The 21,369-nt window shown below is 43.5% G+C and overlaps 1 protein-coding gene across 1 annotated transcript in view; it reads left to right on the forward strand.

Moving 5' to 3' along the window:
* The first annotated feature begins 4,087 nt into the window (after positions 1–4,087).
* CNNM2 (cyclin and CBS domain divalent metal cation transport mediator 2) overlaps positions 4,088–21,369 on the forward strand; it is a 24,271-nt gene continuing 6,989 nt past the window's right edge. Inside the window, exons 1-6 of the mRNA XM_009328447.1 lie at positions 4,088–4,127; positions 5,057–5,200; positions 12,488–12,625; positions 14,792–14,961; positions 17,874–17,967; positions 20,428–20,493. Coding sequence (XP_009326722.1) covers positions 4,088–4,127; positions 5,057–5,200; positions 12,488–12,625; positions 14,792–14,961; positions 17,874–17,967; positions 20,428–20,493 — 652 coding nt within the window. The remainder of the gene's footprint in view (positions 4,128–5,056; positions 5,201–12,487; positions 12,626–14,791; positions 14,962–17,873; positions 17,968–20,427; positions 20,494–21,369) is intronic.

Here is a 21,369-nt window from a genome sequence, read left to right on the forward strand (position 1 = left end):
CTGAGTTTTGAATACCTCCGAAGATGGAGATTTCACAGCCCCTCTGGGCCCCTGTTCCAGTGTTTGACCACCCTCATGAGGAACAAGTTTTCCTTATTTAAGGAGACTTTCCATTTTCGAAACTTGTGTTCATTGCCTCTTGTCCCATTAGTATCTAGCTCCAAGAATAATCTAACTTTGTCTTTTCTGTAGCCTACTGAGGTACATAAAGACTTCTAAGACCCCTCTTTTAGCCTTTTCTTTGCAAGACTGAACCAATGCAGCTCCCTTGTGCATCGTGGGCTCCAGCCCCAGACCATCTTAGCATCCATTCACTGGAATTGCTTCAGTTTGTCGATGTCTTTCTTGCACTGGAGAACCCCAAACCAGACACCAGTACTGCAGGTGCAGTCTCACAAGTGCCAAATAGAAGGGAATAATCCCTTCCCTTGACCTGCTAGCTGCACATGTACTAATGTAGTCAGTATGCAATTAGCTTTCTTTGCTGCAAGGACAGACTGCTAACTCGTGTAGCTTGTCCACCAGGACCATGGAGACCTTTTCTGCAGACCCAGCCTGTCAGTCCCCAGTACCAGTGCATGGGGGTTGTTTTCTACCAGGTTCATGACTTTGCTATTTGCATTTATTGAACTTCATAATGTTCCTGTCAGCCCATTTCTTCTGCCTGTGTGTCTGTGGGGAAGTGGCATGTGAGAGTGGGGTGGGTACAGCTCTATTCATATGGCAAAACTCTTCATGTTGGCAAGACCCTCTGTACTGACCAGAGCAGATGTTGGACTTGGTCAGATGTTTTCATCTCTAGTTCGAACTGCATGGCAATATTCTCAAAGTCCTTGCTCTAAACATACAAATGCCTCAGTTAGGATCAAAGGGTGAAAATTTTTTTTCCATATCTTTTTCAAAGAACGGTCAACATACTGTAAGAGAACCAGTATTTCAAGCACTTCTTCCAGTGCTTTTCTGCGTGGTCAGTCAATCACATGGACTCCCAGGAGCCCATTCTAGGTTCACTGACTCATGCGGATTTCACTAAGCATCTTCATGTTTCTTAATTAGCTCAATAAATTAATCAGAAGTTGCGGTACAGAGCAAAATCCAAGCTGAATGGCAAGATTTTGAGCAGTGGGATGAGGCTGGATTTGCTTTTAACAAAACTCCTTGGTCTTTTAGTTGCCCGTGAATGTAACTGAGAGATTAGCATTTGTCACAACTTGTGTCTCAAGCCATGTACACGTATAAGCTCCATAGGCTTTTGCTGATGTTACTGACCGTTGCTATAGATGGGGGAAGCTGAGGCAGAAAGCAAACACTGCCTGCCTATGGCCACAGAGGAGTTGTGGGTCAGAGCACTGCCCGCAGCTCTCTCCTGGTGCTGCTTATTACGCATCATTCGGGTCATTTCTGCCTTTATCATCAGATCTGGCAGTGCTGCAGAGCTGCCTGCTTGCTAAATCTCATTGTATCAACACTTAAAACAAGTGATTAAAGAAAGATTAATGTCATAGATGTAGTGTGGTTAGAGACTGTGGCCAGAAAATCAGTGAAGTATAGAAATTATTTATATAATTTCCATGCACGCTTGCTCTCTCTGTGTTCTACTTTCAAAGCCCTAGGAATACTATAGACAGTCCAGGTTTCTTTACCTGGATGTTTACTTTATTCAGCTCCTTGTTGGATATGTGTTGTATGTCCTTAGCAGTGGAAAATACAGTTGAAACCTCTCTTTCCCAGTTGAATAAAATGGTTTGACAAATACCAGTGGCCTGATAAAGTCTTTGAATAAAGCTGTAGCCAATTTCTATTTAAAACACTCGGAGGAGTCATTATTTTACTCACAGGCCACTTTTACAGTTGGGCACGTGCTGTGTTGTGCTCTTTTATGGTGTATAAAGAAGTCTTTGCACTCCTCTGGCTTTTCCTTTAGCCTTTTCTGCCTTGATTACTTCCATATGTGGAGGCTATTTTGCAGTCATCTGTGCAGCAGTCTGAGAGGGCAGCCAGTCCGGGAATGGGTCTTCGTGACACCTCCGTCACCAGCACCGATGCTTGTTCCACTGTCTGATGATTTCTGGCAAGTTATTGGATCTGGATCAAAATTAACTTGCAAAGACCCAAGAAATGTAATTTTCAGATCTGATCTGCCTTATCAAGTGACTGCATGAGCATTGGAGCCAATGCAAAGGAAGGAGAAGACTTTGGGAGCAAAAGGCAGCCTTTTAGAGGCACCCTGATTAGATTGGCTTAAATTCATCTGACCCCAGCAAAGCGATGGGTTCATGAAAGTCAGGAACAGGAAAACTTGACAGCCAAGAGGGAAGAAAGGTTAGTGTCAGCCTGTGTTTGGACAATTTATCTATTTTCAACAGATAGATAAACTCTCTGCAACATATAGTTTTAATAACGAAGGTAGAGCTGAACTTCGGTGCTATCCACCAAAAAGTCCAATGACATCTGAAACTATGGCAGGTTTCAATGGTCTCGATATTTTGGGTGATAAATAAAAAACCTAAAAATCAGAGATTATGGCAGAGCCAAATAAAATCTTTCTAGCCTTCTTTTTCATTGTAGAAAGTGCAAAATGTCCAATACCCATCCATAACTAATTCCTTATCGGCTCACTTTGCATAAGAGAGCAATAGCTGCTACAGATTTTGGTCGTCTCACATTAGGTGCTGTTGGTCAGATCAGAGCACTGCGGCTTCTAAAATGGGGAGAGCGTAACATATTTTAGTGATCCTAAATTCTTGGAGGGGACTACCCCAGTGGAAAGGGCTTGTAACTGGTTTTGTGGCTGAAAGTCGCGCACAACTTCCCATGGTATCACAGCCCCTCAGGTCCTTCCCCAATCCCATTTCCATAAATCTCTCCCCTTGCTTGTAGGTGTGTCCAGGACTCCACTGTTAGAAAGACTGTCCTTTTCAAAATGTAAAATTTAATCACCTAGTTCAGCTTTATCACAGGCAGTACAGAAGTGGAGGAGAAGGCTGTAATTTGGTGATTCTGATCAAAGCTGAAGCACCGAGTTGATAGCATTGTTTGTTGTTTTTTCTATTTTACCCACTTGTACAGATCTGAGCACTCTTACCACTTGCTAATGTGTGAGAATGGCGATCCTTGGGAATTAGCATCTGAATGAGCATGTGCAAATGAGCTGCTCTGGTCTGTGATAGAAATGGTTCTTGAAGGAGTTATGCCTTTTGACTTGAAAGCAAATATACTAGTATCTGAGCAGGCGCTGGGAAAAAAATTACAATATTTGGTTTGTCCGTGACATTTTTTGGTGCCACAGTTGTTCTTCAACATTGTTATATTGAAAGGATATAATTGGAGTAATACATTACAGGGGAACAGCAATGATAATAGTACTTAAATCTTTCATGTTTTTATGAAGTCACTTTTTTTTTTAAATGCTGTTCATCGAGCAGTAAAAAGAGCTGGAAGTCTTGCAAGGAACGCAAAGAAGTAAAACCTGGCACAGTGAAAAGCTTTCAGTATAATATGAATGTTGATCCTTTAAAATCACAAATCATCTTGCTATTAATTCACTGTAGAATAAGGTCTCCTCAAGATAAGACTCAGCAGTGCTGTGGAGTTGGTATTTAAAGTATGTCCATCTGCATCTAAACGAGTAGCTCCAAGACAATCAGATTATGCAGTAGTTACTTTGGTGAGAATATCGCCTAAGTGGAATGGAAACTTCATTTTGAGTCTAATATTAGACCCTGCTTTGGAAAATTCCTTTTAAATGATCACAAGCTGGGAATAGCAAAAGAATTTAACTTTCGACAGACAGCATTCACCAAGAATTTGTTTTTAACTGCTTATGTTGGGTCCCTGGGAAAGCAGATGTGAAAAACTTACCAAAGTGAATTGGCTTGACCTGATGCAATGTTTATATCAGTAGTTGATAAGTTTTCCTCCCTCATCTAATTTGTTCGGGATATTTTCATTCTTTAAGCATGAGTAAGTCTGGGTTGGAATAGTTTAAATGCTTGTTAGTCTAATAATCTGAATCTTAAAGCATGCAGACATTATTGCCTATAAAGGGGTCTAAGCAAAGTTGAACTATTTTGGTTATCTTCCGCGGATGGGGATAAGTATTGTTTTTGAGACTAGCAAAGAGGAATGTGAGACAATGTTGCTTACCTCCTGGTAGTTCAGAAAGCATATTGGTACCTGCTGTATTTATACTTAAAAGCGCCACTTGCATTTGGTGAACCTTTTGAATGCATGTTACTTTTTATGCAGTTTTACAAAGGACCGGTTTTCGGTGGCAGCTAGGGAAACTGGCAACCAAGGATATCAAAGCTGATTCGAAAGGTCGTGATATTATTATTATTCCTGTGGCAGAAAGGACTTCAGGAATTATAGAATACACTGTGAATGATGCACAGCTCAGGGATCTTTAGAGCCACTAGTGTATCTCATCTTAGCTTTTCTCTTTGTTGATCAGACACTGTCACTTTGAATATTTTTATTAATTAATTCCTAAATAAGCCCCCCCCCTCCTCCCCGAGCACATCTAAGTAAATTATTTTTGAGGGAGGGAGGAGAAAAAGAGAAACTCATGGATCGGGCTGACCTCTTCTCCCCAGCTCTACCCTGTCCACATGCTTCTGTGGTTTGGCCATTGTTGCTGTTGTTTCCAAGCTTGAGGAGAACATCTACAGGAGCTCGCTGCAAAGGAGGGCTCCAGCCTGGCCTTCCTCTGCCAATGCATGAGACAAGAAGTGGAGCAACCGTCAACAAGATAATATAATGAATTCAATGCCAGGGTGACGGTTTCACTGGGAAAGACATTAGAAAGAGAACACTGATCTCTTTAGCCATTCTCCTTTAGTGCATTAGGTGGATTTATGTGACCCAGCAATTCATTTCTCAGACAGAAATCAAGTTATGATTTTAAGCATCTGTTAAACTTTGCCTCTTTTTTCATGAAGCCTGTCACGAACCTTTTTGTCTTTTTATTTATACCTGTGTGTCTATAATTCTGCTATAATTTCTGATCTTTCAGGAATTTCTAAAATGTCTAAATTGCTGATGTGTCTCCTTGCAGGCAAGTCTCACCTGGCTATAGTACAAAGAGTAAACAATGAAGGAGAAGGGGATCCTTTTTATGAAGTCCTGGGAATTGTCACTTTAGAAGATGTGATTGAAGAGATCATCAAGTCTGAAATTCTGGATGAAACAGATCTATACAGTGAGTAGAAATATTTGCACTTTGTTTATAGACAGGAGGGAAGACTCCATCCAGCAGCAGTTTTGTTTAATACCTGTGTTTTGAGAGATGTTAAGTTGCTGATTTAAAATCTCAGTGATCAAATGACCTGCAGATCCCTCAGACGGTTGAAGTAATTTTTGTTTTCGCAGCATGGGCACCTCACATACCCCTTTATGCTGTATTAATTCAGAAACAGGACAGGTTTCTTTATTTGACCTTTCCGTCAAGAAGGTTTGCATCTGCAGCAATCTGGTCTCTCCTGCTAGCTGTTCTCCACCACAGTGGCCTTGTTAAACCTTTTTGTTACAGTGCTCATGACCCCCCACATTTTCCCCTAACCTCTCTCTGCCTCAAGGGCCTGTAGTCCATGTACTACCGTAGTTTAGCAAGAAGGCAGGCAAATACCATGCCCTCAAGGAAGGGGAATGGAGTCTCTTTAGAGTCTCTCTGTTGCTCATTCAGAAAACCTGAGAATGGAAATTCTTCTTCAGGGCTGAAAACCAGCATGTCCTAAATGACTCCTCCTTTTATCACTCAGTACAGCTCCTTCCTTCCTTTGTGTTAACATATGTTGAGGGAGATGATGCTGCAGCTCAACCATTACCTGGGTCTTGAGAGATCTGGACTCTTTTCTTTCCCAGTTTAGAGTTTGTCTGGTCTTTGGCCAATTGCCTAAAGTGTCTTTGCTTCTCTTCCCATCTGCACAATCTGTGCTGTGCATATGGGACTTCCTTTCTGTCATTCTTCATCTGTCTTATCTGTGCTTTGATCACTTGCCGGCAGATGCTATTTTTTACTATGTGTTCATGTGTAGCACAAGGATGTCTCTAGATTCTATTGTAATAGAAATAATAATTTTAAATATCTTTAACGCTGTTCAGCTGTCCTTCGCTTTCTTTTTCTTTCCTCATGAAAGGGATCTGAATGTTTCTACAGCATCTTCCTGAGGCCCATGCAAGCATCTTCTAGCCTCCCTTCAAGCCAAATGCCAAATGAGCACTTTGCACTGTGGGATAGACATACTCCTACTTTTCCTAATAGATTGTTATTGCCTGAACTACTTTCTGTAGCTGGTCAGTATTTCACCAGTATTTATGTGTCCAAAGGTTCATGTAAATCACAGCTGTGTTTTACGATATGCTAAACAGTCTAATTACTATGCAAATCACAGAAGTCCGGTTAGTATTGATTTCTTTTCATACCTTCACCAATGAATTGTTGGGCTAATCAGTTACAACATAATGCTTTTACAGGGTGAATTCAGACTTTCTTTTATACTCCAAAAAGATCCTATCTTTGTCTCATCACCTTTGAGATATTTCCGTGTTTCTACAAGTGAAAAGACATTGCATATACTTTTCAATGTTTTTTTTCCCCTTGTTTGTTAAGAGAAACCACATAGATCATGCTGTGTTGTTCTTCAGGACAAAAAAAGCTTTGACCATTAATAGCATGTTAGAGGGCAAGGAAATGAGGATTTAATTTTACTACCTGAAGACTTCCTAGATTGACAAAATAGAGCTGGTGAACATGAGTTCATTTGAAACTCTCCTTCCTGGGAAGGTTTTACTGTTGAAAATTCCTGGTTCAGAACAGGAGGGAAACTTCACTTCCTAGGGTTCCTGGAGGATGCAGGAAATTTTTGGGGGTGACTCCTATGTACCATGAAGATGAACTTCTAAGTTTCTTTATGAAGCACTGGAGTTCATTCCACTATTTAGACTGAAGGAAACTCTAGCAATAAGGGAGAGATCAGAAGTCTGGAGAAGCTGCGAGGATCACAGAAAATGTGATAGGTTTTGGATTTGGGCAGATTGATGTGCTGTAACCACTTCCAATTAGTGTAGTGATGGGAACGTGCTTTGGGTTTACTGAAGGTACCTTATTGTCCACAATATGTTAAGGCAGCTCGTTTTTGATGTTGATATCAGTGTGTCAGTGCTAGTAACCCCATCTAGTACTAGAGTTCTCTGATGCTGTTCGTTATAAGACCAAGCTGGCTTGCTCAGCTCAGACCAAGAAGCCTTTGGACTGATTTGCTCTATGCTAGGCGTTTACTTAAAAGTAGACCTTACGAAAAATTTTGGCAGCATTGTTAAGCCTTTGTTCTGAAGTTTAAAAAATGTTTTGTTTTGCTTTGATGGAAACTTGAAATTTGATGAAATGGCTGACCTTGGTGTTGGAGCTGTGCCTTTCTGCTGTTTCCATGAAAATCCATTTGAACTGTGTTAGGGTAGAAGCAATTGTATATTTACAGTTTTTGCTGAAAGCTGCTCTCACTGCTGAAACTCTGCAGCTGAATTTCTCGAGGGTTGCATGCCCAATAAACGTGTGGTATTTCTTCGTATTGCTCTAGTCTGCTATGTCTTATGGCTTGCAGAGATGTTGGGAGCAAGGAGAAGAAGACGAGAGCAAGAAAAATTGTTAAAGATGTCTGACCTATCAACATCTGGATAGACTGAGTACTTCTGAGCATGAGACTTTGTATTGGGGATGCTGATGGGGTGGAGAGAAGAAGTTTCTGTCATGACACAGGTAGGCTCTGACTACGTCTCAGCCAGTGTCACAATGAAGAGCTGTCAGTGTATTTGGCTCTTAGCATTAGAAAGTTGGAGCGTTTTTTCATGATTGACGCACTACAGGAATCTGTCCTGCAGTCCCATGGCCCTAGCCATGGTGGGAGAGCATTTCTCAACCTTCTCAGAGGCCCAAGAGAGAAAACTCTATGTTCTGCATTGGTCTCAGACTGCAGAGTCTGCTTGAGGAACATGTTCACCATTCTGACCCGGGTTTGGCTGGTGGCCTGTCTTACTTAGCTCTTTCTAATTGAAGATGCATTTAGTTATCCCCTTAGTGCAACTGGAATGCTGCTGTTTTTCACGCAGACAGATTCAGAGAGGGTTTGCCCCACGTAAAATCTGGGATTTTTCTATAAATGAAATACCTTAACACACCCTTGTGCACGTGTTCTGTGTGTTGCGGATAAATAGTCTGGTTGTAAGCATCAGCTTACATTGCATTTTTACGTCCTCACCTGCGTGTTGTTCAGCAGTCTGACTCAGTGAATACGACCCCTGGCAAGCCCATGCTGCAGGGGAGTTTGGTGCCAGGCCATGGGGCACATTTGTTACAGAGCTGTACCGCTACAGCTGCAATAGCTTTCACCTAATAATTTTTTTTTAGCCTTGGCAAGTGAACTTCCCTGAGGGGAAGACCACATCTTACCTGAACATTCCTATTTCTAAACAGCTGTCAAAACAGGTATGTTAAATATGTGTGCTAGTAAACTCTTTTTAAACCCATTTAAACCACGGAGCTACGGGAATAAAAATTGTTTGCCCCAATAAGGATTTCCACTGTCATCCAGTGAAAGTGCAGCAACATAGAAAAGGTCGTGCAACACTGATTTGTCTGGGAAGACCTACAGATATTGGCATGGTGTACATCAGTATCCTACTCCAGGAGAGCAGAGCTTTGTGTAGCTGGAATCTAATCTTTAGATACACCAAGGTGGTTGCCACCTGTTAGAAAATGATGCTTTTACCTTGTTGGCCATTAGGACTGTGGACTTGCTAACCTTCTGCTGTCTAGCACTGGTAGGCTACAGGAGCTGCATCCTTACAGGAAGCTATTTTAGGCTGAGCTTCAGGTTTAGTCCTGCTGACTTTCTGTCAGTTGCCAAAACATGTGTGATACACAGGGCAACCTGGTTTTCCCAGCTAGGGACAAAAAGAACTGGCAAAACTAACTTAGTTAATTCCTAAACCTTTCTTTTAAAATGAAACAAACTCACAGGCTTAAGAAGATCTGTGCAGTGTGTGGGGCATAGGCTATCAGCCTGGGTGTGTGCACCAATGTGGGGATGAGAGAGAAGGGGATGTTGGGTGTGTGCTGAGTGAGACTCTGGCATCCACCTCTGATTGCCTTGGGCTGGGCATCCTGGTACTGAGTATGGGCACACGGTCAGTGAGTCTAGTCCTCTGGGAACTGTACTTTCTTTTCCTGAAGTATCTTATACATACACATCTCAAGCAGTTGCTTGTCTCTGTCCTTGTACAGTTCTTGTGTGCCAGACAGAACTATGCTTCCATTTGATAAAATATTTTTGTCCTCATTCTCTTGTCTGGAGCTCACTGCAGATATCTACTCTGTCCTAAAGACAAAAGGACAACAAGGAGCACAGGAAGAGAACAAGAACCTTCCCAGAACATTGTCTGGGTGCATTTGCAGTGCCCATCAGCCTGCTGCCTGCCTGCCCGCCCAACTGAACGGGTGATCGGAGGTTTGGACTCCCTGTTCGTAGCTGTCTGCAGTCCAAGCTGGCTCCAAGTAAATTCATGCAATCATTTGTGGTGTTCTGCATCAGGCCTGGAAGTTCTCACCCTCTTCTTGGGTTCTCTCCGTCAGCCCAGGAACTCAACGGTTAGCCTTGCTGCCTTTGGTTGAAGGAAAAGTCTAAATATTCCCAGAACCTACTGAAGGTAGTTGCAATATTTGTTGATATCTCACCAAAAGTTATACTGAGGGTATCCCTCATGTGTCACATTGTTCATGTTGCAGAACCAAACAGCGTCACAGCACTCTGTAAGAAGAGATTGCTTCAGCATGCCAAGATAACTTCAGTGCCCAGGTCTCCATCTCACTTACTGTAGAAAGGACAAACAGGAAATACCTGGTCCAGATTCATTTACTTCTGTCACCATCTAATCCTTGGTTCCTATGTCTTACAAGAAGCTCAGAAGTTGTTTGGATAGCAAAGAACAATTAAGACCATCCCTTACAAAAATAAGTGAAGATAATGGCTCTAAGCCATATGGCTCTGCTCTCACTGTGTAACATTTTTCTTGGGGTAAGGTTTCTGGACAAGCTGCCAAGGAAACAGTAGGAGGAGTTGAAATCACCTATCATTTGATTAAGAGCCTGGGTCTCTTACCTTGATGACTGATGCAGACAGAAAGATTTAAGGCATCCTCCCATGGTGTGATGCTGGCCCTGTTTTCACGTACCAGAAGTGCAGTGTGAAGCCTGTGGTGGTACAGCTCATTCACAGGAGAAATACAGAGATGCTTTACTGCCCCGCTGAAGAGATGTTTCCCTGTCCCAGGGCCAAAACTTGTACTTGTGGTGATTTTTTGCCTCCCTGAAGACAGCAATGACAGAGCTCCTTGTGAGAAAGCATCTCAGCCACAGCACTGTAAAAAATACCATTCAAAGCTTTTCAGAAAAAGCACAGTTTCTATTCTTCTTACCTCTTACAAGAGGTAGGACCTAGTGAGAGTTTCTGGGGGACTTTTCTCCTATTCACTTTCTATTGCTTTAGTATCCATCTTTCCTTTAACTGCAAGTACAGATAAGGTCTGTCTCAGACTATATTCCTAAGGCAGGGATTGTTTCTAGTCTGTAACCACTCCCTTGGGTGGTTTCTATTCCTGCTTTTGGAAGAGAAACTGCAGTCCCTGATGTAGTCCAGGTCCTGGGTAAAGTACTACTATGGTAAGAGGCTTCTGGTTTCAAAGAAGAAAAAGGGCATGGGTTGTCATTGTTCTTCTCCATGTGCTTGGGAACAAGTATCTCAAATTTTCTGATTTGGACTGCTCACAGAATGAGCTTTAGATATACAGAGTAGATACATTACTATCAGTACAGTATTGCTGTTGAGTCTGTGATAGTCTTATAGTGGAGGCTTGTCCATGGGAAGTTGAGGATCTAAATGTATTCATATCTAAAAGGCTAGGTGATTTGGGAAAATTTTTCTAGACATCTGTTAATTACCAGTATTGTGCATTTCCAAGCCCCAAACTCAACCACTCTGAACCTTATGTAGTCTGTAGCATATATTTGGACACCTACAGGACTCCAGATCTCAGTGGCTTCCTTGCTATGGTACATCACTTTAATCATCTTTGCATGCATAATCCAAAATCTGGCAACAGCTACCTGGGAGTATGCGTGAGGTTTCGCAGTGTTAGCTTCACCTGCACGTCTTTGTGTGCTTGCCCGGATTCTCTGCAGTGAATCAATGTACCAGAACTGCCTGTGGTCCCTCAAAAGTCCATTCATTTTAAAGCAATGACTAGGGGTCTGAGAGACAAGTAGCCATAGTGTTTTCAGTATCTTTCCCACTAAGGCCCTAGAACCTGAGCCATGCCTCCAGTCTGAGGGGCTCACAGTAATTGCCTGCAGTATATGGTGGAGCTCAGAGCTGTCTGACAGCATTCTGCTGCTTATAGCCTATGCCACCTTATGCACTCTGTCAGCAGAGAAGAGCAAGACCCTGCCATCTGAACAGACCTCTTCTTCCCGGAATTGATGTATACCGTATCCCAACATGCCTGTAGCTCCACGCTTACCTGGTTTCCTAGACATTTTGGCAGATTCGCTCAGCAGGTGGATGATAATAGCTGGGTTGTTTGTGCCTCTGCAACTCCATCTTTCATGTTGTCTTTCACAAATGGGGATTCCCTACCACAGACACTGTTTTAAGACACAGACGAACCAAGTAGCAAGTATTTCGCTGAATAAAGGACAGGCGTCCAGGATCACTAGCAGGCAAGTTCCCATATCTGAACTCCTGAAGCTACTCTGTACTTCATTCTGGCTTCAGTGCCTGTAAAGCGGCCAGAGATTCCCACCTTCAGGCTGTACACCTTGCCAGCCTTTGCTGAAGTTTGGACAGGACAAAAGAAACTGCATGCACTAGACATTGGGAGTTACTTGGACCAAAGGCATGCAGATTTTGCCAAAGCTGTGAAGAGTCAGTGAAGCCATGGTACAGCATAAGAAATAGGTCATTGTATATTTAGTCTGTGTACTTGCTGGGAATTTCCTACGGAATGTATATGAAAAAAGTAGCTATCACAGATATTATTGGAGAACAACACCTTTTGATCATTAGTAACACTGAGCAGGACTCCTCCTCCCCACCTAGAAATGCACACGCACTGTATGTGTAATATGCAGAGCCGCTCTACAATTAGATGTTTGCAAGCAGAGACTTTCCCCTCATTGAAGTGACAGAGACTGTGAGTGCCTGGCTCTGCAGGACAGGAGCTCACGACCAGATGAGCCCGCAGCACAGCTCGCTGGTTGTTTCTGGTTTGTGCTGCATGGCGATGAGCAGGGCTTTGCGTGTACTGCAGAGGGGTTTGTCTGCATCCTGTGCTCTGGGTGGCCATCCTGACTGACTCCATCCAGCGCGGTTCGTGTTGGACCCCATTCTAACAGAAATCGCTTCCTTCCTTTCTTTTCCCACCCTCCCTTCCCCAGCTGATAACAAGACGAAAAAGAAAGTAGCTCATCGGGACAGGAAGCAGGACTTCTCTGCCTTCAAGCAGACAGACAGCGAGATGAAGGTTAAAATATCACCGCAGCTCCTCCTGGCAATGCACCGGTTCCTGGCAACAGGCAAGTGCGGGTTATCTTTTTTTGCGATCATGCCAGAGCCTCGGAGGCAGTTTGTCAGCAAAGGCCGGTGAGGTGGGTGGGACAGTGCAGGCGGGAAGGGAGGCTGGATTGTGGGGTGACAAATAATGCCACTGTTGTGTTTTTCTTTTTAAATTCTCTCCTCTCCTGTGTTCAGTGTCGGCATGAACCCTCTGAGACATTTACCAGGGGTGGACCAGTAACTTTAAATTGGTCTGAAAGGTAAGGATGAATGCCAAGTGCCGCACTGCATGTCTAGAGTCCGTCAGATTAACGACTAGCAAGTACACCCCATTAGGAAGAGCTCAGGGAACAAACCAAAGAGGACTCGATACCACTGGCCAGCTGACTGTAATTGCACTCTGGCGCCTTCTCCAGAAAGAGATGCTGGACTTTTTGCAGGAAGGTCTAAACCTGTTCCATGAGACTTTTTGACTCCAAGTGAAAAACTCTCCTGACACATTTAATGCAGACTGCGCAGGTGGTTGAACTGTACTTTTAAAAATGGATTTCTGGCTGGCTTGTGTGACCTCCGTTGATGACTTCAGGTTTCAGAGGACAGTTGTCTCCATCCCAGAACACCTTGATGTTTTAGCCCTTGGGTGGGCAGTCTGGCAGAGAAGCCAGGGCCTTGAATGGTTTCTTGCAGCCGATACTGCCTTTCGTCGTAAAGTTGGTCCCTTCACCTCAGAGATGAGACCTGTTAACAGGAGAGCTTGTGGAAAACATACCTTCCTATTGCTCGTGCTGTCTCTCTTTGACATATAAAGACTTCTCACATGCAGGCCTTTCAGACGGGCGTCTTTCACTGCTATGTTCAACATATACTCATGGGTTGAAAAATGATAAAGTTGTTTTGTCTCAAGTTTGCCAGCTCCAGTTGGAATTAGTACTTCCCCTCCCCTAAGATGCAGTAGCTGCCTGCCTAGATGCTCCTAGTCCACCTTCATGCTTTATTTTGCCTCTGTGACTTGAAAGAAACATGTACGTGATCGGTTATCACATCTCAGCTGAGGGGCAGTAATTCCTTAAAAGGCTTGGACTCCTACGGCTCATGTGCACGTGAGCATGTCCTTGGTGAAAGGAAGCAGTTCAACAGGAAGATGTGGATTTAACAGCAAGCAAGGCGTTGTTCATGTAGTGGTACAAGACTTGATGGAGTTCCCTAAACACCTGCTCAACAGACATAGTCTTACAGTGCTGCTTCTCTGCTTCTCTACTTGTTTTTTGGATGAAAGGATTGTGTAGCTTAAATCCAGGTCTGTCTGTGAAGCCACTGCTAAATAAGATGAAAGCTACAGTTTTGGTTTCTCTGTTCTAAATTGAGAATAGTATCTTTAGCAGATGAAAGGTACTGGGTCATTAACAGTCCTGTTCTGAAATGAGGTGTTAGGAAAGCTTATCAATTTGCATGTGTAAATCTCGACGTCCCTGGCTTAACTCTCCCACACAAGGATGAGCTTTTCCGCTTCAAACAGCTCCTGTTGGGAACACTGAAGAGCAAGTGGATAGGGGATGTGTTCTGTGTGTCAGGCATTAATCCCACATGGTTTGAACTGACCTGCACTGTCTCTCACTTTGAGTAACTCTTCCCATATGAACCGTGGCAGTCCCAATTGTGTCTTTGATTTATGTAGAGCATCTATCTAGAGCAACTTTCTAGGCCCCAAACAGTGACTTTTTTTTTTTTTTTTTTTTTTTTTTAACTTTTTTTTTTTTTTTTTTTTTTTTTTTTGAAAAAGTGCAATAAATGCAGTAACTTTAATATGTTTTGAGGAAGGAAAAAAACAAATTCAAAGGCTTTCTGTGCCCCAATTGTAAAGCTCTTCCATTTATACAACTTTCCAATGAGCGTATACAACTGTGATTCTGAACTCTCAAGAGGCCAGGACTGCCTTTTTCTTTTCCCTTTCAGATGAAGACATGGTTTTTGGTTGTTTTGAAAAATACTTCAGTACTGAAAGTTGGGGCGTTCCTGTTTTTTCCCCCCTTACAAATCTAACAGTCTCAAAAGACAGGAAGCCTGCAATCCCATAATGGATCTCTCTGCATCTGTGTGTCTTTTATAGGCAAATGCTTATTAACGAGTATTGCTAACTTCTTGCCAGGCATATGAAGTGTAATGCCAAGTTGTATCTTGTGTTATAGAAGTAGAAGCATTTGGTCCATCCCAGATGTCAGAGAAGATCCTTCTCAGGCTGCTAAAACATCCCAACGTCATCCAGGAGCTGAAATACGACGAGAAGAACAAGAAAGCCCCAGAACACTACCTCTACCAGCGAAACAAGCCCGTCGACTACTTTGTTCTCATTTTACAGGTCAGACATGTGATTATGTAGATATGTGCAAAATCCTTCATCTCCTGACATATCCCTCTCTATACCTCCTCCAGTTGTTGAAGTTTGTCTTCTTTCAAACATGGGAATGGAACTATGGCTCCTGGGAACTGCTCCTGCCTCCTTTATGACCTTGCCAACCTTGAAGAGCTCACTCGGCTGCTTTCAGCCTCAGTTAAACCAGTTGTGAAGGGTAGACAGCACTTCCCACTTCCAGTCATCTGTTAAAAGTTACTTATGCTTTAGGTATCACTAGGATAGGCAGTGCAAAGGAATCCCTGCGTACAGGTGGCATTGCTTGGAAAATAGGGGTGCAAAAAATGGCATGTCATAGGAGTTTGGCTTTCTGGAATGTGTTTTTTCCTTTTGCAAAAAGAGGCATGGGGAGTTTGACAGTTTAGAGAAATGACATTTTTCTGTGCGATTTTGAAGTCTGTACCTTTGGTGGTGTGAGAAGTGCAGGTTTCAGTGGGGGCATTGCGCCATCTACTGAACTGATGCCACCTCCTGCCACAGCCTCTGCGGTTCCTGGGCACCCTGCCATCCAAGCACTCGCCCTACCTCGAGATCGCCGCATTTGGGTGGTTTTTAGATTGGAGCCCTAGGTGGTGTGGAAGGACTGTTTTCTGCTTGTTCCGTACAGGATTGCTTCTAGTGCTGATATCTCCCAGGTTTTTGTTACTTGACAGGAACACTTGAATGACTAGGTAAAGCTTTACACAGAAACTTAGCTTCCATCTAGCACCATTTGAGCAGGAACAGTCCTTTAAGAGATTTTGCTGGAAAGCTGCTTATGTTTCTATCCTGCATAACTGAAATCAGTTTTGGTTATAAAAACACAAGCATCGTAGCTAAAGTTGTAACACCGGGCTTGAAATCTTCCTTAACATGGCCTTAAAAAAAAAAAAAAAAGGAAGGGAGGTTTAAACACTGTCAGTGATAAACAATTAAGAAAGCACTGGAGTATGATATTGTGGATTCAGCGTAATTCTCTTTTTAAAAAGGATCATTTTTTCCAAGGGTTTGAGGAGCCACTGGTAGCTCTTTAACTGCCCTTTCTTATGTGCTGAATTGTTGCAATCTGAAATATTCCAGAGGCAAGATAATGTTCCTGAATGAGGTAATGCTGCAAAGACATAAATGGAGGACATGGGCGATACAAAAGTACAATCAGTTCTTTCTGAGCTATTCTTCAATCAATACATATTTAGCAAACACAGTGTGCTAGCTCTATAATGCATTTGGAAAATTGGGTCTTGCAGTAGGTGCATACTGTAAAAATGGTAACAAGGTTGGCTCTGCAGATAGAGCAAGGGCCTTGGAACTGAAACTCAACTCCAACTACTAATTACTAGTTTGTATTTAGCTACTAACTCCAGTCTGAATGTATGTGAAGATCAAAGCCCGATTGTGTATGTATTTTGGAGACCTGGTCTTGGCTGGCGAATAACTACCAGCAGTAAGTAGGTTGAGAGCTCTGTTTATAACCAGTCTTTGCCTGGATGATGAAATTGTACCTTTTGGAAGGCTTATAATGAACAAATAAGCTACTTATTTGTGGTGTGGAGTGACATTGGTTTTAAAAAGGATTATATGAAGTCGTTGCTTGTGATAGCAGGAAAGTGGATTTGTGAGCTAGGCACTCTCTTCTTGCTAGGTGGATTTTGTGATTTTTCTCATTTGGGACAGTTAGACAAACTGACTTGTTATCAGGGCTCATGCAGGTTGAGTTCATTTTCATGTTTTTCTGCCCCAGTACAGTACTGTAAAGTTAAAGGCATGATTATTTATTTGACATGGTGCTTAATGAAATAAACACATAGAAATAAAATCTACCTTTTGGACTCATTTTGACCCAGTTGTGTCCAGTTGATGTTCAGTCTACTTAGCACACATGGGACGGGCAGTCTGTTTGCCCTTCCCAGCCTAGCCAGAGGGAAAGCATTGCAGGTAATTATGTGTTTGCCTGAAATCCCAACCTTTGTGTAGGTCAGCCTGAAAGCTGCATGAGATTTCTTCTGTCTGCAGTGGTGTGCTGTAACTCTCACTGCAGTACCAGTAAGGATGGATGGATGGATGTGAAAACCAGGCCCCACCAAGAAGCCAATTATTTTTGGCTACGTGTATACCAAAGTAACTGGGATGTTTACAGCTATGTTTGGTATGGTGGGTTCTGTTCTGGAGTCCTTTGTAGGATGTGGTGTTAAACATTTGGTTAGGGCCACATCAGAAACGGGTGCACTTCTGTGGTAGTGTGGTTTTGTACAGCTTGGGAAGCACTGAGGGTGTTTCTAGGCAAGACCCTGTGAAAGAGCAGGATCTTAAGTTAAGGGTGCTGGAATATGTAAAACTAAAGTAGCCCCAAGACTGCTCCTTCAGGAATAAAGGCTTTGTTTCTGTGGGAATCCCATCAGCGAAGGCAGACAGCCTCCTCGTGTGTTGTCTTCCATCTCCCTTCCCTATGTTTGTGTTAGAGGGAACTCTTCACGTGAATGTGAGCTGTGGCCCAAAATGTGTCTCAAGACCCCAGATGACTGTGCTACATACAAGCTGCTTGTGATACTGGGGAAGTATTTTTTCACTCTGCATTGAGGGAAAGCAGCCTGGCAGCCCTTGGAGCCTGGCAATAGTACCACCACGAAGCGCTGTGGTGATCCCGCTCCTCTGCAGGGACTTACACTGGCCACAGGGCACCAAAGACCAGGATAGCTCAGGGCTCAAGAGCGTGTTGCCCTCCAGGGTCTGTCCCTGTTCAGGCACTGTTACAAACTGTAGGGACCATGACACTGCTTAGGAATGTCAGGCAAAACTAGCTTTCAGGGCTCAAGTCTGGTCTTGTGCCTCAAGACCTACGGTCCCTTTTAATTGCAGCTCTCTCTCCTTTTCCTTAACAGGGGAAAGTGGAAGTGGAGGCTGGGAAAGAGGGGATGAAGTTTGAAGCTGGTGCTTTTTCCTACTATGGGGTGATGGCCCTCACAGCATCGCCAGGTATGTCCTCTTACCTTCTGCTTCTGGAATGCGCTCCTGCACAAGCCTGCCCATCCTGTGAGTGCAGTGGGAGGAGGCTGCGCAGGGCATCCCCCTGCCATGTCTGTGGGGCTGATGTAAACGATACCTCCTTGCCAGCGAAACTGCCTGCCTGGCACAGCGTCCCTGGGAGGGGCCCAGGCCGGTGGCGGCGCTGACTCCGAAACTGAGTGGCTGGCAGTGGTTTGCCAGCTCCTGGAGGATGCGAGTGTTGGCCTTAGCGAGTGATGTGTTTGGTACTGGAGGACAGCTTTGTAGTTTTGCTCACGGTAGGGCAACAGGGATTGAACTAATGGGAATAAATAAATAGTGGCAGAGGGACATCTAGTGGTGCAAAGTACAAACACCCGGTTAGTTTGGGGATGGTTCGCTTTACCAGTCTTGTTTCTAAAGCTGTCTTGAGGAAAAGGAGGGCAGCGGTGCAAGAAAAGTGATTGCTCCTGTCAGCTTGTGTGGAAATGTAACCAAGAAATGGGCAAGGGGGAAGAGCTGGTGTCTGAGGGCGAAGCGTGAGCCAGTTCCCACCAAGGTGTGAGCCAATTCCCAGCACACAAGCGGTAGCGGCACAAGCCACCACCTCATAGGAGCAGGTCAGGGGATTGTCTTATAATCCACCAAGAGTAGGCTCCAGTGCTTTATTTCAGCATTTGGTGATGCATTTTGGTGCCAACAGTGTCACCACTAAGATCTAGACCTCAACTGGGAATCCACAGCCCAGCTGGGGAGAGCTGCGCGCTGGTGCTGGCGTTGGCCATCTGCTGACCCAAAGCTGCTTGCTCAGCTTCAGGGAGAGACATTTCTCACGCTGAAATTGGGTCCTCCTGTCGCAGCAGGGTTTATGTTCCACTTGAGAGACAGCTTGTTTTAATTGTATACTCATGAGCACTCCCTTTACGTATGTCTACCTATGTGTATGTACATTAGCAAATGGCATTGGAATGAAAATGATTTTGTAAGTTATGAGTATAGCCTCATTAAACTCTACAGACAACAGCAGTTCTCTTGGACATGTGAGCTCACTTTTACAGGCAAGACTAATTCTTCCTTAATTATGTGCACTTTAATTTGATCAGTCTAGCTTATACCTTTTGAGGCTTGACAGATTTGAAAGTGTGCAGAGCACTGGGTGGATTTTATCTGAGCAATAGCAGCAGTGTTCACAAGGAATCGTGACACACGTGTACGTACAACTGCATCATACGCTCAGCTTCGCAGCTCAGCTTTTGCAATATGGGCCAGGCACGGAGCTGGGTTAGGCATGGTCACTTCTCCTACCAAACCTATGCTTGGAAATCACTTGTGGCATCTCTGTTTTGCCAGCATTGTTCAGTTGGAATGTTTTCATGTGGGGTTTGTTTTGTTTTGTTTTGCTAACCCTCCCCACAACCATGCCAGTTGCCCCAAGTCCTGTGAGGTCAAATGATCTCCTCTTTGCGTGCCCTGAAATCCATCTTGGGTTTTGTCATGTCAAACTTAAGGATATGCACTATTTTAAATTAATCTCGGCCAACCTTGGATTTATTTACCTTCAACTGGTTGGCTTTTACCAGTAGCAAACCCCTCATTTTGCTGACTTTCCCTCCAGGTTTTAGAGAATTTGTTTTATGATGTCTTGCAGCATCCTGAGATTTCTGTTAGGATGGGCTCATGAATTCCTGTTGCTCTGTGTAGACAGGAAAGCTCAGTGAAAGTATAAGTCATTGCAGAACAAGAGAAAACTCCTGCTCTTCTGTGTGTCCTAATTAAACTTCACGTGCCTGCTCTCCCCACCTGGAATGTGAAGTCAGTAACAGGAGAGTAAAGCATTAAAAAAACCCAAACAAACAAAAAGCCTCCCAAAAACCAAAACAAAAACCCCAACAAAAGAGTGAAGCTTTTCTCTTTAACTACAGCTGGGGAGGGATTTGCAGTAATGATGAGCAGTATGGTACCCATCCTGACAGGGATGAGCTTGGAGAATCACAACCTCGTTTGACATTTTACTGAAAGCTTGAAGAACTATGAAGCGTCCTTTGATTTTATTTCTGTTTTTGTCCAACTCCCATAAGGTACAGCACCCATGAAAGCTTTCTGGCTTGTTTTAACTCTTTGCCTTCCAGGCTGGAGTGGGCACCACTGCTCCTTTTGAACTATTTTAAAACTGGGTGTACCTTGATGGACTGTTCTGTGCTGGATAACCATTCAAATTAGCAAGTGAAAGTTGTTCACTGTAATTCCTTAGGCTTGTTTTTTAGTTTATTCCTAAAATTGTTTAATTGTCTTTTTTGGTTTTGCTTTTGTTTTAACCCTTTACTTTTTCACAGTTGATTTGCACTTTTGGTTTTAGTTCTCCAGTGTGTGAACTGGCTCCTTCCCCTGTCGAGTGTGGATAGCTGCTGCCTTTCTGGTCGTGATCTCATCCTTTTTCTCTCCCTCTTCTAGTTCCCTTGTCCCTGTCTCGTACCTTTGTTGTCAGCAGAACAGAGTTGTTAGCAGCAGGTTCTCCAGGTAAATCCGCATGCTTCTATTTTCACCATTCTTGTGACTGCCCTGATGCCATAAAAACTCAGCTGCAGTCTGTATTTATCTGACCCCTTTGCTCGTTAGGGAGAAGTCCAGCACAGAGTTATGCCTCACAGGTAGGTATCCTGAACTTTTGTTTATGGTAGCTGGTAGCAACATGACAGAGTCATCAAAATGGGAAGAACTGAAAACACGTTGAAGAAAATGTATTTGGTAATGTGTGCTTGTTCTTGTTTCTCATATGTACGCTGGTGGAAAACCAGGAGGGGAGATTTTTTAAAAGAAGGTATTCTCCCCCAAACTGAGGCTTAAAAATTTCTGAAGAAAATGCCTTTGGCAGAGGAGAATGTCTGCTGCTAAACTGCCATAAAAGGAAAACGTCTTTAATGAAAGAATTCTTATATTCTCATATGGGTAAATTCTATGGTTTGTATACAGTCTGGCCACTTCAATTCCTCAAAAGCTTTGCGCTTTCTCTCAGTGAGGTTAATGCCGTGGACCGGCACAGTCATTTACTGAGTGGACGGATTTGCAATGGAATGTGCAAGAAGGTTGTGGGACCTCCCGTGGGGTTTTCTGGTTCCCATCTTGCTTAAGGCCCTTCCTTGACTGACACAGAAATCCCTTTGGAGAGCAGAGACCAAGGAGGGAACAAATTGGGCCAAAAAGAGCTCTGAGACACAGTTGAGCGGTTGGAAATTGGGAAGGGTCAAGAACAGCTTTGCAGACACTGCATGCACAGAGTAGTTGAGAAAAATGGAAACCTGTCAAGAAAGTCTATAGGAAGAGCAGAGTCCTAAACCAGTTTGAGCCACAGTGAACATATTTCGTCCTTTTGAAGTTTTCTTTTTCAGATGAAAC

This window comes from Pygoscelis adeliae, unplaced genomic scaffold (genome assembly GCF_000699105.1).
Source record: "Pygoscelis adeliae isolate BGI_AS28 unplaced genomic scaffold, ASM69910v1 Scaffold317, whole genome shotgun sequence".
Classification (NCBI taxonomy): Eukaryota; Metazoa; Chordata; class Aves; order Sphenisciformes; family Spheniscidae; genus Pygoscelis; species Pygoscelis adeliae.